General features: G+C 38.8%; 2 protein-coding genes across 4 annotated transcripts; one reads left to right on the forward strand and one right to left on the reverse strand.

Annotated features, from left to right (window-relative positions):
- Positions 1 to 54: 54 nt before the first annotated feature.
- LOC135628216 (polyadenylate-binding protein-interacting protein 12-like) lies at positions 55 to 6,399 on the reverse strand. Of its 2 annotated transcripts, none has more exons than XM_065134779.1 (10): positions 5,653 to 6,399; positions 5,451 to 5,561; positions 3,425 to 3,469; positions 3,276 to 3,348; positions 3,072 to 3,184; positions 2,882 to 2,941; positions 2,730 to 2,777; positions 2,529 to 2,597; positions 487 to 548; positions 55 to 380 (listed from the first exon to the last, which is right to left on the reverse strand). In XM_065134779.1, exons 1-10 carry the CDS (start codon positions 6,106 to 6,108, stop codon positions 323 to 325), a joined length of 1,095 nt encoding a protein of 364 aa, XP_064990851.1. In that variant the 5' UTR covers positions 6,109 to 6,399; the 3' UTR covers positions 55 to 322. The 2 variants fall into 2 exon arrangements, with proteins under 2 accessions (XP_064990851.1, XP_064990852.1); XM_065134780.1 differs by having other exon boundaries at positions 5,451 to 5,558; positions 5,653 to 6,398.
- A 1,336-nt stretch (positions 6,400 to 7,735) lies between these two features.
- Positions 7,736 to 12,832, forward strand: LOC135629565 (granule-bound starch synthase 1, chloroplastic/amyloplastic-like). Of its 2 annotated transcripts, none has more exons than XM_065137105.1 (14): positions 7,736 to 7,820; positions 8,446 to 8,818; positions 8,974 to 9,054; positions 9,155 to 9,253; positions 9,372 to 9,461; positions 10,194 to 10,257; positions 10,345 to 10,445; positions 10,545 to 10,654; positions 10,753 to 10,996; positions 11,070 to 11,246; positions 11,335 to 11,526; positions 12,084 to 12,170; positions 12,251 to 12,379; positions 12,531 to 12,832. In XM_065137105.1, exons 2-14 carry the CDS (start codon positions 8,459 to 8,461, stop codon positions 12,645 to 12,647), a joined length of 1,851 nt encoding a protein of 616 aa, XP_064993177.1. In that variant the 5' UTR covers positions 7,736 to 7,820; positions 8,446 to 8,458; the 3' UTR covers positions 12,648 to 12,832. The 2 variants fall into 2 exon arrangements, with proteins under 2 accessions (XP_064993177.1, XP_064993178.1); XM_065137106.1 differs by having other exon boundaries at positions 7,760 to 7,862.
- The last annotated feature ends 523 nt before the right edge of the window (positions 12,833 to 13,355 follow it).

The following is a 13,355-nucleotide window of genomic DNA, read 5'->3' on the forward strand; positions in this document are numbered from 1 at the left end:
CTGAGCATGAAGGAAGCCTTTATCTAACTGATAACAACAAAAAAAGACACTTCATACTTCAAATTAGATACAAATTGAAGTTTAATCGAGATCTCCAAACACATGCATGTTTACTTCGACAAAACACTAGATAATCACGGAAAAATGTCAGCCTAAGTTCCAACCACCAAAATGTGCTAACCAGCAGCGTTGATGCTAAATTTTCTTTTAAGTAGGAAGAGTAAAAACTACATGGAACTTACAAAGCAAAAGCTAAACCTTAAATATCCCTGTGTAGTTGTGTGTATATACTGTCAAAAGTCACCACATGGACCTTCAAGACTTAATACATGGTCACGCGAAGTGCTCGTGGACGCACAGGAGTCTTCGAGGGGCTTACCCTAAAAGTACAGAAAGGAACAACATTGTATTTACGAATAAATATTCAAGGAAATTAAATGATGTACAGTGTATAAAAAATGAATGAAAATATCAAATAAAGCGTACCTTATTGGCAAGGATCCTAAAACCACACCACTACAGTTCAGAGCAGCAGTTGCACTATCAGCCTGAAATTACAAGTTCCACATAATGAAATCAGATATGCCCAGGAATCAGCGTTGCAGTTAAATTTACATAGTAGTAATTTATCATGTTTACAACAAGCCATAGTTTCCCAATTATTTAGGCATTTATATTATGCAAACAAGAGATAAGATAATGAATAATCAGAGAAAGACCAATGATGTTGGCGATAGAAAATAAAAGAAAAGGAAAGGCCAACAACAGAATATAAATCAGTAAATTCTAGCTCCATGTACATTAGAAGATTCTGTTAATGTTTAATTGTTTCCATTCATGATAAATAGGTTAAAAATGATAGCTAGTTGTTATATGTAGAATGATATGTAAGACTGCAGTCAAATGTACATGGTGATACATATACATTGCAGAAGTATCTTCTGTTTGTATCTATGTATCATATACCAATTTTCCAAGACCCAATGTGATCTTTTATTATCAGTATTTCATATTTGCATCCATGCTTCATAGAACTTCAACCAACACCATTTCGCTATCATTGCGATCAATTCCAAGCCCCTTTAAACGATTTTATCTTTTATAACACAATAGTGTGCATTCATAATTAATTTTTCTCAGGTGAACCTAAATTTTTCAGGTAGAGCAGGCTTATGTTGACCCGAAATCAACCAAAACATAACCTGACCACCTCTGTCCGAATTATCACACCAAGAATTTATCAGACAACACAAAAACCATGCTAAACTTGACAATAGAAAGTATTACACGTTCTCTACTCTTTGCCGTCAACCTTTCAGAGAATGATTTCTTGCAGCCAACATCTCGCACAAATAATGCTGAATCGCGTAAGTTTTCATAGCTCCATTAGAAACAGGACTTCAAAAATAGATGTGCTACTTATCATCCATGCAGTACTATTCAAGCATATACAAGGTATCTAATTTGTCTTGGAAATGCAAAGAACAAGTTTGATCAGCAAAGAACTACTTGGGCTCACTCTGCTAGTCCAACCTCTTTTATTCCAATGACTTCTCTTTATATGACGGATTAAAGTAATCAAGTGTGACAAATACCCTTTTATATCTCACCGTACCTTTGCGCTGCTGACATCAAGTTCACAGGATAGTGATCAGAATTTAGGTTATACTACCTGGGATCAGGATCAGTGAATGGTAAATGGTAAAAATTAGCATAAATAGCAATGCAATAAATGGATTATCTGCAACTCTTCAAGATGTGATATTTTATTGCTTTGGGCTCAATTTTTAAACAGCAACAAAAACAATAGCATTTGATAAATGAACTAAAAAGATGCAAAGGAAATTGGAAGAACACAATATAGCAGCAACATCAGATATCTAAAAGAAAGTTCAGCACAAGGACACAACACATTACATTTAGGGTTTTCACAATTGTGTTTCCCATAATGATCTTATATTAAGTGGTCAAGAGAAACTGCACATTTATTTTCCTACAAATCCACTGTCTGACTCTAGTAAAGACATTTTTATATGTGCCGCCATGTGGTTTTCCATTTTTGATGCATGCACATAATAAGTTAATAACATCTGATTTCTCATTTAGCAGGTATAACCCTCAATCTAGCATATGTATCCTTCCTGAAAATTTGCCAGAATGGTAGGTGTATATCCAGATTACAGACACCCTAACAGGGATTGGCTCCATTAAGTATACAGTATTCTTAGTAGACAGCATGGCAGTGATTAGTTTGATGTGACAAAAGGTGAACTAAGGTGCCTACAGTAGGAGTGCTACAAACAAAGACACTAGAAGGCAACTTTTTTGTCAAAGATACATGTTTATTATTTTTTTGGAGATGACAAACCACCTTAGCATGAATATCGTGTGTATATGCTGATGATCTGAGTGCCTATTGATTTGTTTTGAATGAAACTCCTCTTCTAGATGATGAACAATAAAAAGAAGGGAAATTTAAAGAAAATATGACATAATTAAGATGAGTTTATGGAGCTAAAGATTCTAACCATCACAAATTCAACAAAAGCAATCCTTGTGGAATGATGATAATCTCCAAGCAGTCTTAGGCGATAAACCTGTACCATATGATTTGCGCTGTTAATTTATATTACAAAATTTACTTTCTTATATCAGAAGATATAAATTTGTATCTTAGACCACATGGAAGAATCTGATGAAGTGAAATAACAATGAAAAGTGCGACCAACCTCTCCACAAAGAGACTCAAAGAAGAGTTTAAGATCTGCTTGAGAAACCTATAGGGAAAAAAAAAAGTTATGAAAGAAGATTGCAGTAAGAGATAAGAAATTTATTTAGACACAAACAATAATAGAATTGAATAATAAATACTATCATCAACCTTCTTGTCAATATTTGTACAGTAGACAGTCCTTGAGCACATCTCCCGTTCATCATCAGACTTAAGGCACAGAAATAAGCAGATAGACATCGATGAGAAGAATTCAGACAAGGCCTAAATGTCATTCACCAAAGATATACCTGATGAATTCATAGCTAAGAAAAAGCTCATATTTTCAGTGTTCTCTTACCCTAGGCAAAAATGTTGGGTTGACAGGTGCAATTGCAGTTTTTGAAGGAAGCACCTTTACTGGGTAATACCCAAGAACAGTTCCTGACAGATTTAAAGCAGCTCGTGCACCCTCTGTTTTTGAATGAGTCCATGGCAATGACCAGTGATGTGAAAAAAAAAATCATTTAATTTGAGAGAGACCAACTTTGCAGGAAGGGCTTACCCTCATCAGTGAACTCTATGAAAGCAAAGCGAAGAACTGTATTTGGGTCACCACACATGCGACAGTCAACAACCTGAAGCAATACATGTAATATATTTAGAAGCATTAAGCACTCTGACGAAACACACAAGGACATAAAGGTAATGCACCTGTCCACAGTTGATGAAAAGTGCCGCAAGCTGTTCTTCAGTAACCTAAATATCAGCAGAAGCTACATTAATATTCCACTATGAAAGATTTGAAAGGTTAAGTTGGTGCTATGACAGTCACATCAATCTAATAAATATATTACTTCTACCAAATAATATTGTTTATGATACCTGTTTAAGAGTCTCGGACTCTGAACTAGTGCAGCACATAAGGCTACAATTGATTAAAAAAAAGCACAGAATATCTATCAATTACTTAAAGCCAGCTATTGCATTAGGTCATATATTAACATTGAATAATGCTACGTCTGAGCATCCAGGACTCTCCTTATGATAGTAAGGCTCTATCCACAAATCACATATATTAGATGCAATACTTAGTCTAACACTGTGGATTTGGTGACTTGGATGAAGGTTGGGCTCTTCCGGAACATGTTCAACATGGATCTGAGATGAACCCTACTGTAGAAATATTTGATGCATATGGTTGTTACTTTTTGCAAACAATGATCCACGACTGACTTGTAAGCTAGGCTAGAGAGAGTAGCTACTTTTGCAAACAAAAATAGCAGGTAATATTCCACCAAAATATAGAGATTTATTGAAGAATCTTAATGTTGAATTTGCAAATACAATAAGAAAAAATAAACTTCACTTTTAAAACAAATTTAGGTGGCACTATGTGTCAAAAGCTTGTAACATGAAGACTTTCTTATTTACCAATTTTTGGCAACGAAAACAACTATTATCAAAAAAGTTCATGCATCCAATTCTGAAACTAAAGAAATTCTTTGGTAATACCAGTCTTTGCCTAGAAAATTTATATTTTTGTGTGCAATTAGATTTGGAAAGTCATCATTCCTTAAGAGCTACCAAATTTATAAAATCAAATACCATATATATATTTTTCCTTTTCCTATTAAGATGTAGAAACAAATAAATCATTCGTATTATGAAAATGATCATCGTTGTTCAACATGCCAAAATGATTCAAAATATATCTTTTGCATAATCAAACACCAAACGGCATTGTACAACAAAGTACACTTTTTAAGAACCTAATATTTATATAAATGTGAGAATAACCATATCTATGTCAGCTCAATAAGCCTAGAATGTGGACTTCCACCTGTAACCAGCTTAACTAATCCCCTCCATCAAACTTATGTTTTGCATTCTACAACATTGAAATCATACATGCATGTGACAGAATAGTTCTTAGTTTCAATCAGTTATCTACAAATGTATAATGGTCATTCATGAGTTTCCGAATGTTAATATCAAGTTATAGATAAGTGAGTTGAAAAATAAATTAAATATCTGACAGTTAAAATCAGGTTAAAGTCCAGTGGGTTGCAAAGTAAACTATCTTGAACCAAAAAACAATAATAATAACTCCATTAGACATGTCAGTTGACTAAGTCCCACAATCAATATTAAACTAAATCAATTATTGTAAAACCAAAAACTGGGCAAACAAAAGACACCTTAAAGTAATATAATCTTCTACGATGAAAACTAGTGGAAACAAAGAACAGAATAAAGTTTTGCATCACTGAAGCTCTCATCACTCACAGAGGTGCGGACCACTCTATATTTCCTTTTGCTCTTCGGAATTGGGAAGAGCTCTAGAGACAAAAGTTTGAGATGTGTATATGGACTCAAAGAAATATATGAAAAATATCCTCACAAAGACTTTAGAAAGCTGTGATTTGAAATGGCCGACCATGCATGATTCATCTGTTCATTGCTTTTCTTCACCGTCTTAGGTAGGCACATATTCAAACATTTCAATCTAAGATTACATTAATACATGATATACATGCGTGCTGATCATATTATGCCTTGGCCTATATACAATCACCCCAAACCAGAATGCCTAAAGACCATCAACACATCAGCAAAAAAAGAAGATATCACGATATGAAAAAAACATGGTATGATCATTTACAGTATGGAACAACACACATCTGTAAAAGAAGGCATATATCAAATCAAAAGTACATGAATGGATGATCCTCCTTACCTGATGATCAATGTCGGAGACATACACGGTTCTCCTTATCACCTCCTCTCTCTGCGCCAAACTCGTCCGACTGTTCATCCTGCGCTTCCCCTGGCCATATCCGTTCTTCTTCTAGTTGGAAACACCAAAATGTGTCAGCAAAGAACGAAAATGTAAGACATCGAAATGAGAGGGGAAATAGATTCTAATCCGAAACCCTTACCCGCCTCTCACCATTCCCAACAGCGCCGCCGTCCCCAACCCCGTTGCTCACCTCAAAACCACTCGCATAAAGCCCTCCACCAGCGGCGCCGTACCTGTTCCCCATCCCGGCGAGAGACGGAGGTACGAACTCCTCCGCCATCGGGTTCAGCTTCGAGAGCAGCTCCTCCAAATCCCGCATCTCCCGCTTAAACCCCTCCCCCTGTGACCCCACCACCGCGGCCGACGGTCCGTCTCTATTCAGTCCCAAGGCGAGCGGAGGCTTTGCGTGGAAGGAGGAAGCCGCCGGGGCGGCCGCGGAAGGGTCGCGGTGGGGGCGGAAGGCGGGGTGTCCGGATGAGGCCGAAGTGGAAACCAGATCCTTGGCACTGCGGGGGTCCGCCGCTCCACCGCCGGTGATGGAGGGGCCCGCGGCGACCGCCAGATCGACGCCGTTCGCGTTCTCAACCACTGCCATGATCACAATGCCGATCGACCAGCTTCTTCTCTGTATATTTATCTCCTCCTTCCGCTCTGGCTTACTATATACTGAGAAGAGGAGAAGGTAGTTGGGTTCTGGGGAGGGAGGGGGAGGGTAACCTCACCGATCGGATCGGATGAGTCCCATCGAGGAGGGATCGGGTAAGGGAGACTGAAGAAGGCTTTTCTTTGGTAAGACAGGAGGAGCAGGGCGGTCACCGGATCCCTCTTCCCCCTTCCCTTTCCAGGCCCTTCACTCTGCTTCTCCTCCTACCACCACCACAGTCTCTCTCAACCTTCTTTCTCTTTCGCTTCCGTCTTACATTGACGGTTGGATTAAGCTTTAGGATCCGCGAACTCTTTAATCCGACGGATGAGAAGCTTTCCGAGTACATTACCGTAGCGTCCAACCACCAAAAGCCCTATGATAAAAAAGCAATAATTTAGCTACCGTGGCGGCAATCGTGGGTAGGAGTACCAATCGGAGAATCTACTTTGGGCCCACAAGGAGCCACCACCGCCACTCAGGCCCAGAGAGGCGGGTAAGGCTTCGTGTTGATCTAAGGAAAGTTGTTCCTTCTGGGTTATGCAATGAATGCCATGGCATGCAAGGATGTCGTGTGGGCAAGAGATGATGACATAGGACGGTATCCAAGGGCGACGCGTGGAGGAAGGAGGGTTGAATGTGCGCCACGTGTTAAATGGTGCAAATATATTGGCCAAGAAACACTCATTTATTACGATTTAAATCAAATACACAACCAACGTTTATTTCCACGTATGCATCGAAACTTCTCTCTGGAATAATGGCTATCATATGGTCCACCCACCATAATGATAATTCGAAACGTATCTCGTAACTTTACGTGCGTCTACAATAAATGACGCTGCTTTCATGGATACATGTCCTATACGTGATCATGATGTGCATTGCGATTAATATCGGGTTACTTAAGTTCGACATGGTGTCAACATCACACAACAAACAGCAGCGATTACAGCCTCCAAAACCTCAACGACTCCACAATTATCTCTTCCAGTGACAGTTAAAAAGCCTGATTCCCAGTGTCGTTTTCGTGTTCTTTTTGACTGCCAGAAGTAAATTGCTCCCAATAAAAATAACGTGTATACGATGAATATTACGATTCTTGCAATCCCATTGGAAGATTATAGTAATTGTCCACGTGTATACGATGAATATTACGATTCGTTTTCTCGTTGCATTTTTCTTGACTCGTTCAAATAGACTTGTCCACTTGTGATTTTTTATTCACTTTTGATATTACTAAAATGCCCTTAGATCACAGAAAAAGCAGCGCTGATTGACCGCAAGCGTGGCGGAGATTATGGGTAGAAAAGTAATTTTGGCTATTGGGCGAGGGATGGGCACGTGTCGCGATGGCAGAGCGGCAACGGCTGTTCCTCGTCGTCGTCGTCCTCGACGGCTCCAAAGGAATCGTTCGGTGACGTGGCACGATGGGCAGTGGATGCTTCCGGCCACCCTCGGGATGCCACCCGGTTTTTCCACCACTGCGAACCCCCGAAGCTGGGGCCCGCACCTTCTCGTGGTCCCATACACCAGCCCATTAACTCACCCGGAGCAGCTTCCAAGGCCCCCGGGTACAAATACCCATGCGCCCATGCTCTCTCCCAGGACTCTCCACTGCAAACTGAGGGAGTGAGGGAAAGAGATAGCTGAAGTGACGTGAGGTGACTTCGATTAGATCGAGAGAAATTTCTTTGTGATTTTTGGTTAGTTTTGTTACGAGAAGAGCTACCGCGGTAGCTGATTTGTTTTGGCTCTCTGGCTTTGGTTGCATGGTTTCGTGTTGAAATCATGTAATATGTGTTACATGTTGGTTGTTTCATGATCTCTGTTGTTAGATCCCTTTCCTTCTTCTACATTCGAGAATTCAAGGCCTCTTTTTTCTTCTTGTTTCACCTTTAATTCTTGTTGGCGATAGATCGAAGTAGTAGTGTTGTTTCGAAGAATGATTTGTCTTCAGGTTATACAGTGACGTCTTTGGGTAGGGAGATGGATTACATCTTCCCACGATTTCCTCGAAAAATAAAAAAGAAGTAAAGATAAACAATGATTTTTATCGATCAACCTAAACAGAATTTAAATGTGAAGTATCAAATGAATAGATCAGTTGGTTTATAATTGTTTGCACAGAGGATTCTTCAATGGTCTATTGTCCAATGCATGTGGATGTTAAACAATTTCTTAAGCTATACCGTTGTTTATATATAGTGATTCTTTTTTGAAAAATGAATTGCAGATGTTATTGAGATTATACAGAAATTATCTGATTGAAAGTATCTTTCTTTGCAGTGGACAATTCTCAATGGCTGCTGTAACAAAGTCACAATTCATCTCGAAAGGCTCATGCGCTGGCTATGGGGGTGTCGTCGACTCGGAGCCAAGGACCTTCCTAAACAGAAGGGTTCTACACTTGAGGAACCAAACCACCGCTTACGAAGGATTGAGATCTCGAAATGTGGTTGATTTGATTCAGATGCCGTCTAATGCCAAGGTGATTTCAAGGAAAACTGTGAGGGGAACTCAGAATCCTAGTCGTAGACCTTGGGCTGTTGTCATTTGTGGAAAAGGGATGAACATAGTCTTTGTCGGCGCTGAGATGGCTCCCTGGAGTAAAACCGGAGGACTCGGTGATGTTCTTGGAGGACTGCCACCGGCCATGGCTGTAAAGTTTTCATTCCATACTCCATTAGATTGTTTCTTTCTTGCAAGTTTTTACATATGCTGCTCTGGTGTATAATGTTCTTTTGGTACCTTGTGTAATCTTTTTTTTATTTCCATGTATTATGATTAAATTTGATGGCCTCGATCCTCCTTTAGGCAAATGGACACAGAGTGATGACTATAGCTCCACGCTATGATCAGTACAAGGATGGGTGGGATACAAATGTCCTGGCTGAGGTATGTTGCCAGGTTATTGACACAGGTTCATCCTGCTGCATTTGTTAATGCTTTTGGCAATATTATGAAGATCATAATTGATGTGTGTTGTTATATGCAGTTAAAAGTTGGAAATGAAATTGAAAGAGTCCGCTTCTTCCACTGCTATAAAAGAGGAGTTGACAGGGTTTTCATTGATCATCCTTTGTTTCTTGAGAAGGTTCGTTTAATATCTATGATAGAGATCATTTCCCTCTTTTTTTTTTTTCCTGATGCAGACTTTGTTTGGCTTATCAGTTTGAGTGGCATAGAACTCACTGGGAATGTGCATGTATTAGGTGTGGGGAAAAACTGGAGGAATGATATATGGTCCTGTCACAGGAACTGATTATGAAGACAACCAGCTAAGATTTAGCCTTTTGTGCCAGGTGAGTGATTTTACTAATGCCAGGGAAATTTGATTATTTTCTGGATCAATAACATTTTTATTGTTGTGTTACTCGAATGAAAAGTTTGTATGAATCATAGGATTTTTTTTTTTTTGGCATAAGTCTTCTCCCTATATCTGAAACAGTATTGCACTGTTTTCTATATTATTGTTTTCTGATCTATCACTATGGAAACTAATTAATATGACAATCCTTTTTTGCTGAGACAAATGTGGTCTAACCATTACATGTTTTGTCATTAGTTCTGATGAATGCTTAGGCTATATTTGGTGCTTGCTTAAATCAATGGAATTCTTGCAAGTGATTATCTTTATTTGATAACCACTAATATGGTATACGTTCTCAGATATCCTCCATTAGGAATTAGAAAGGCCTTTTCTAATGCTTACTGGATTTCAATTTGAGTAGCCCAACAATCTGCTGGTCTGGTTGAAGCAAGATTACTTGCTGTGCTTAACCATTTGCAAAACTCCTGCTATGTAACCCATGAGCATCCTTAACTTACAGCTAAGATTTAAGGAATTCCAAGATTGTGTGAAGTATATCACAGTCAGATTAGTAATCTGCACACATGGATTTTTTTTATCACCATATCACCACTTCTTAGTCATCATCATCTATCCTTCTTATGCGCTAAATCAGAAATTACTTCTTGGGTTTTCATCTACAACATAATTTAACAATGCAAATCCATGGATCACCATTTTCCAGGCAGCTTTGGAAGCTCCAAGGATTCTGGATCTTAACAACAGCAGATACTATTCTGGACCATATGGTACAATTTTCATTCATTAATTTCCCAGGCTTTCTTTGGTCATTTACACCAGTGATTATGCTGTTACCATCATTATCTTACAAGCAGGGGAAGATGTGGTGTTTGTTGCGAATGATTGGCACACTGGTCCTCTTCCATGCTACTTAAAAAGTATGTACCAATCTCACGGGATATACAAGAATGCCAGGGTAAGACCTCAGTGTAATTCAATTTCATTTTTCTTTCTCTAAGAACTACAAATGATGGAGGCAAGTGATAACTGAGACAGGGTTTGACTTGATTGTTAGGTTGCTTTCTGCATTCACAACATTTCCTACCAGGGCCGCTTTGCATTCTCAGACTTTGCACTGCTAAATCTCCCTGATAAATTTAAATCTTCATTTGATTTCACTGATGGGTATGCCCTCATGTTTCTCTTACAGTCATACCAATTAACTGGATGTAGATGAATATCCTGGTGATGCAAAATCTAAGAAAATGTAATTTATTTTGCAGGTCTAACAGGCCTGTGAAAGGAAGGAAAATAAATTGGATGAAGGCAGGAATTATAGAATCAGATAGGGTTGTTACAGTGAGTCCGTATTATGCACAAGAGCTTGTTTCAGGTGTGGAAAGGGGGGTTGAGTTGGAGAATGCCCTGCGCATGACAGGCATAACTGGAATTGTGAATGGGATGGACACTAACGAGTGGAATCCCTCGATCGACAAATATATTTCTGTCAATTATGATGCAACAAATGTGAGGACCTTCCAAAACTTTTTATCTTACTTAATTCAGTGTTCATTATAAAACTCATCAAAAATGATTTCAGGTGATGGATGCAAAGCCTCTGAATAAGGAAGCCTTACAAGCTGAACTTGGTTTGCCTGTTGACCGGAACATCCCTGTTATAGCCTTTATAGGGAGATTAGAAGAGCAGAAAGGCTCAGATATTCTCGCTGCAGCTATTCCTGAATTCATTGATGAAAATGTTCAAGTGATAGTGCTTGTAAGTATGAAGATCTGCAAATAAAATTTGCTGTGTTTGACCTATTATTTATTTGAAAAGCATAAACTCTACTTTGTTTGATCTACAGGGTACTGGGAAGAAGCTGCTGGAGCGTCAGCTTGCACAACTTGAAGATATGTTTCCCAATAAAGTGAGAGCACATATGAAGTTTAATGCACCTTTGGCTCATGAAATCATGGCTGGAGCAGATCTTCTTGCTCTTACCAGCAGATTCGAACCTTGTGGCCTTATCCAGCTTCAGGGCATGCGATATGGAATTGTATGTCTTCTGTTTCACCCTTTAGTATCATATTGATCAGTAACTTTGACTTTAGCTTTTGCCATAATCAAAGTGTCCCCATATTGAAGCAGCAAATATTTTATTAGTCCTGGAACAAATTCTTTGTTGTTCCCTTAGTCACCAACTCCCGACTTACTCATTTGCAGTTTAGAACCATTTACAAGGTCATGCTATCTGGACTTTTTGACCTGGACTATCTTCTTCTTGGTTTCCACATGTTTATCATTTATACAAGGTTTTAGTTTTCTCACACGAAGCCTTTTCTAGCTGACCAAAGGTGTAGTTCATGAGATAGCATGTTCTGACCTGCCCTGTCATGAACCAGCATGGTGCCATGGACAGACTCGTAAGCGGCACTGTATGTATTGGCTGGTATTTGAAGCAGAGAAGCAGCATACTAATACTTGAAGTAACTTCTAGTATTAGTACGCTGAGAAAAAAAATGAGCATTTTGATTTGTAGATAGCAATAGAATTAAGGTCCTCATTAATTCCCTTACAAAGGGAAAAACTAATCATTTCTAAATTGTATTGTAGCCCCCCATGTGCGCAACAACTGGTGGACTTGCTGACACTGTCATAGAAGGCATCACAGGGTTTCATATGGGTCCCTTCAATGCTGATGTAAGGATGTTCTCTGATTAACTCACCCTTTGATGCACTAATATCATTCGACTGAGCAACAGTTCTGTTTCTTTTTCTAGTGTGATGTTGTCGATAAAGATGATGTACAAAAAGTCATTCAGACAGTGAAAAGGGCCCTTAAAGTCTACGGCACACCTGCATTTGCTGAGATGATACAGAACTGCATGACTCAAGACCTCTCCTGGAAGGTAAGCCATAATACAATGAAGTGTTCCATTTCGTTGTGCACTGTTATATGGAAGTTCGGAAGAATGCAGTGCAAAATTTCATTTTCTTCAGTATCGTCCGCATGCAAATACTGCAAGACTCATGTTTCTTCACACTAACATAATGCTCCAGGGACCTGCTAAGAAGTGGGAGCAATTTCTCCTAAGCTTAGGAGCTGCTGGTAGTGAAGCCGGCATCGATGCTGATGAAATAGCTCCTCTTGCAAAGGAAAATGTGGCCACTCCCTGAAAGTGACTACTGTCTATGTTATAGTGTTTGAGTTTGATCCTCCTGAATAAATTGCTATTATGCTCCAAGTTTAGTGCTGTCAGTGACTGTTTTCTCTCTAGCGAGGAATAAATATTGTAAATGAAGTACTATTGTACATAGTTTTGTGCTGCTACTTGAGAGAAAGTATGACATTTCACTCTAAACGATTGCTTATGTGAGAGGAGGTCCAATTTACTGCTTTGACTCTCTCTGTTGCTGTTTGTTTCCATGTCATGTGATACAATGCATTATGATCTGAGGTTTTAATTCTTGAATGACTAAACTTGTGATAATATTTATCTCAAAGAAAAAAATGCACTGATATTTCCCTCAAGATATCATCATTCAAAACTATTTGTTGAACCCTGTGAATCACATAGGTAAATTGGAGGTCAAAGAGTTTGAAGTGTTCTTGACAGAAAAAAGGGTAAAAATCTTAATGAATTGAATTTGATCCATGGATGATCTCTTTTAATTTCCAGAGCTGAATGCACTCAATTCATAATTGACAAAAGATGAGACTAATTGCATCCATAGCTGAGTGATTAAAGTGTCCATAGAGAATAATTCAGAGCAATTTGCATTGATTAACTCTAATATGATGCTTTGCTTCAACCCTCTTGGCACAAAATATATGAACTTTATTTTAGATGATTTTTCACTTTCCAAAGCATAATAAAATATAAA

This window comes from Musa acuminata, chromosome BXJ3-1 (genome assembly GCF_036884655.1).
Source record: "Musa acuminata AAA Group cultivar baxijiao chromosome BXJ3-1, Cavendish_Baxijiao_AAA, whole genome shotgun sequence".
Taxonomy (NCBI): domain Eukaryota; kingdom Viridiplantae; phylum Streptophyta; class Magnoliopsida; order Zingiberales; family Musaceae; genus Musa; species Musa acuminata.

What these genes read in the sequence shown, in the direction of transcription:
- LOC135628216 (XM_065134779.1), bottom strand. Translation starts at nt 6,108, where the DNA reads ATGGCAGTGGTTGAGAACGCGAACGGCGTCGATCTGGCGGTCGCCGCG. An exon ending in TCTCCGACATTGATCATCAG is followed by an intron (nt 3,470 to 5,450) that starts GTAAGGAGGATC and finishes GCTGATATTTAG; the next exon opens with GTTACTGAAGAACAGCTTGC. An exon ending in GTACAAATATTGACAAGAAG is followed by an intron (nt 2,778 to 2,881) that starts GTTGATGATAGT and finishes TTTTCCCTATAG; the next exon opens with GTTTCTCAAGCAGATCTTAA.
- LOC135629565 (XM_065137105.1), top strand. Translation starts at nt 8,459, where the DNA reads ATGGCTGCTGTAACAAAGTCACAATTCATCTCGAAAGGCTCATGCGCT. An exon ending in ATACAAATGTCCTGGCTGAG is followed by an intron (nt 9,055 to 9,154) that starts GTATGTTGCCAG and finishes TGTTATATGCAG; the next exon opens with TTAAAAGTTGGAAATGAAAT. An exon ending in AGGGCATGCGATATGGAATT is followed by an intron (nt 11,527 to 12,083) that starts GTATGTCTTCTG and finishes ATTGTATTGTAG; the next exon opens with CCCCCCATGTGCGCAACAAC.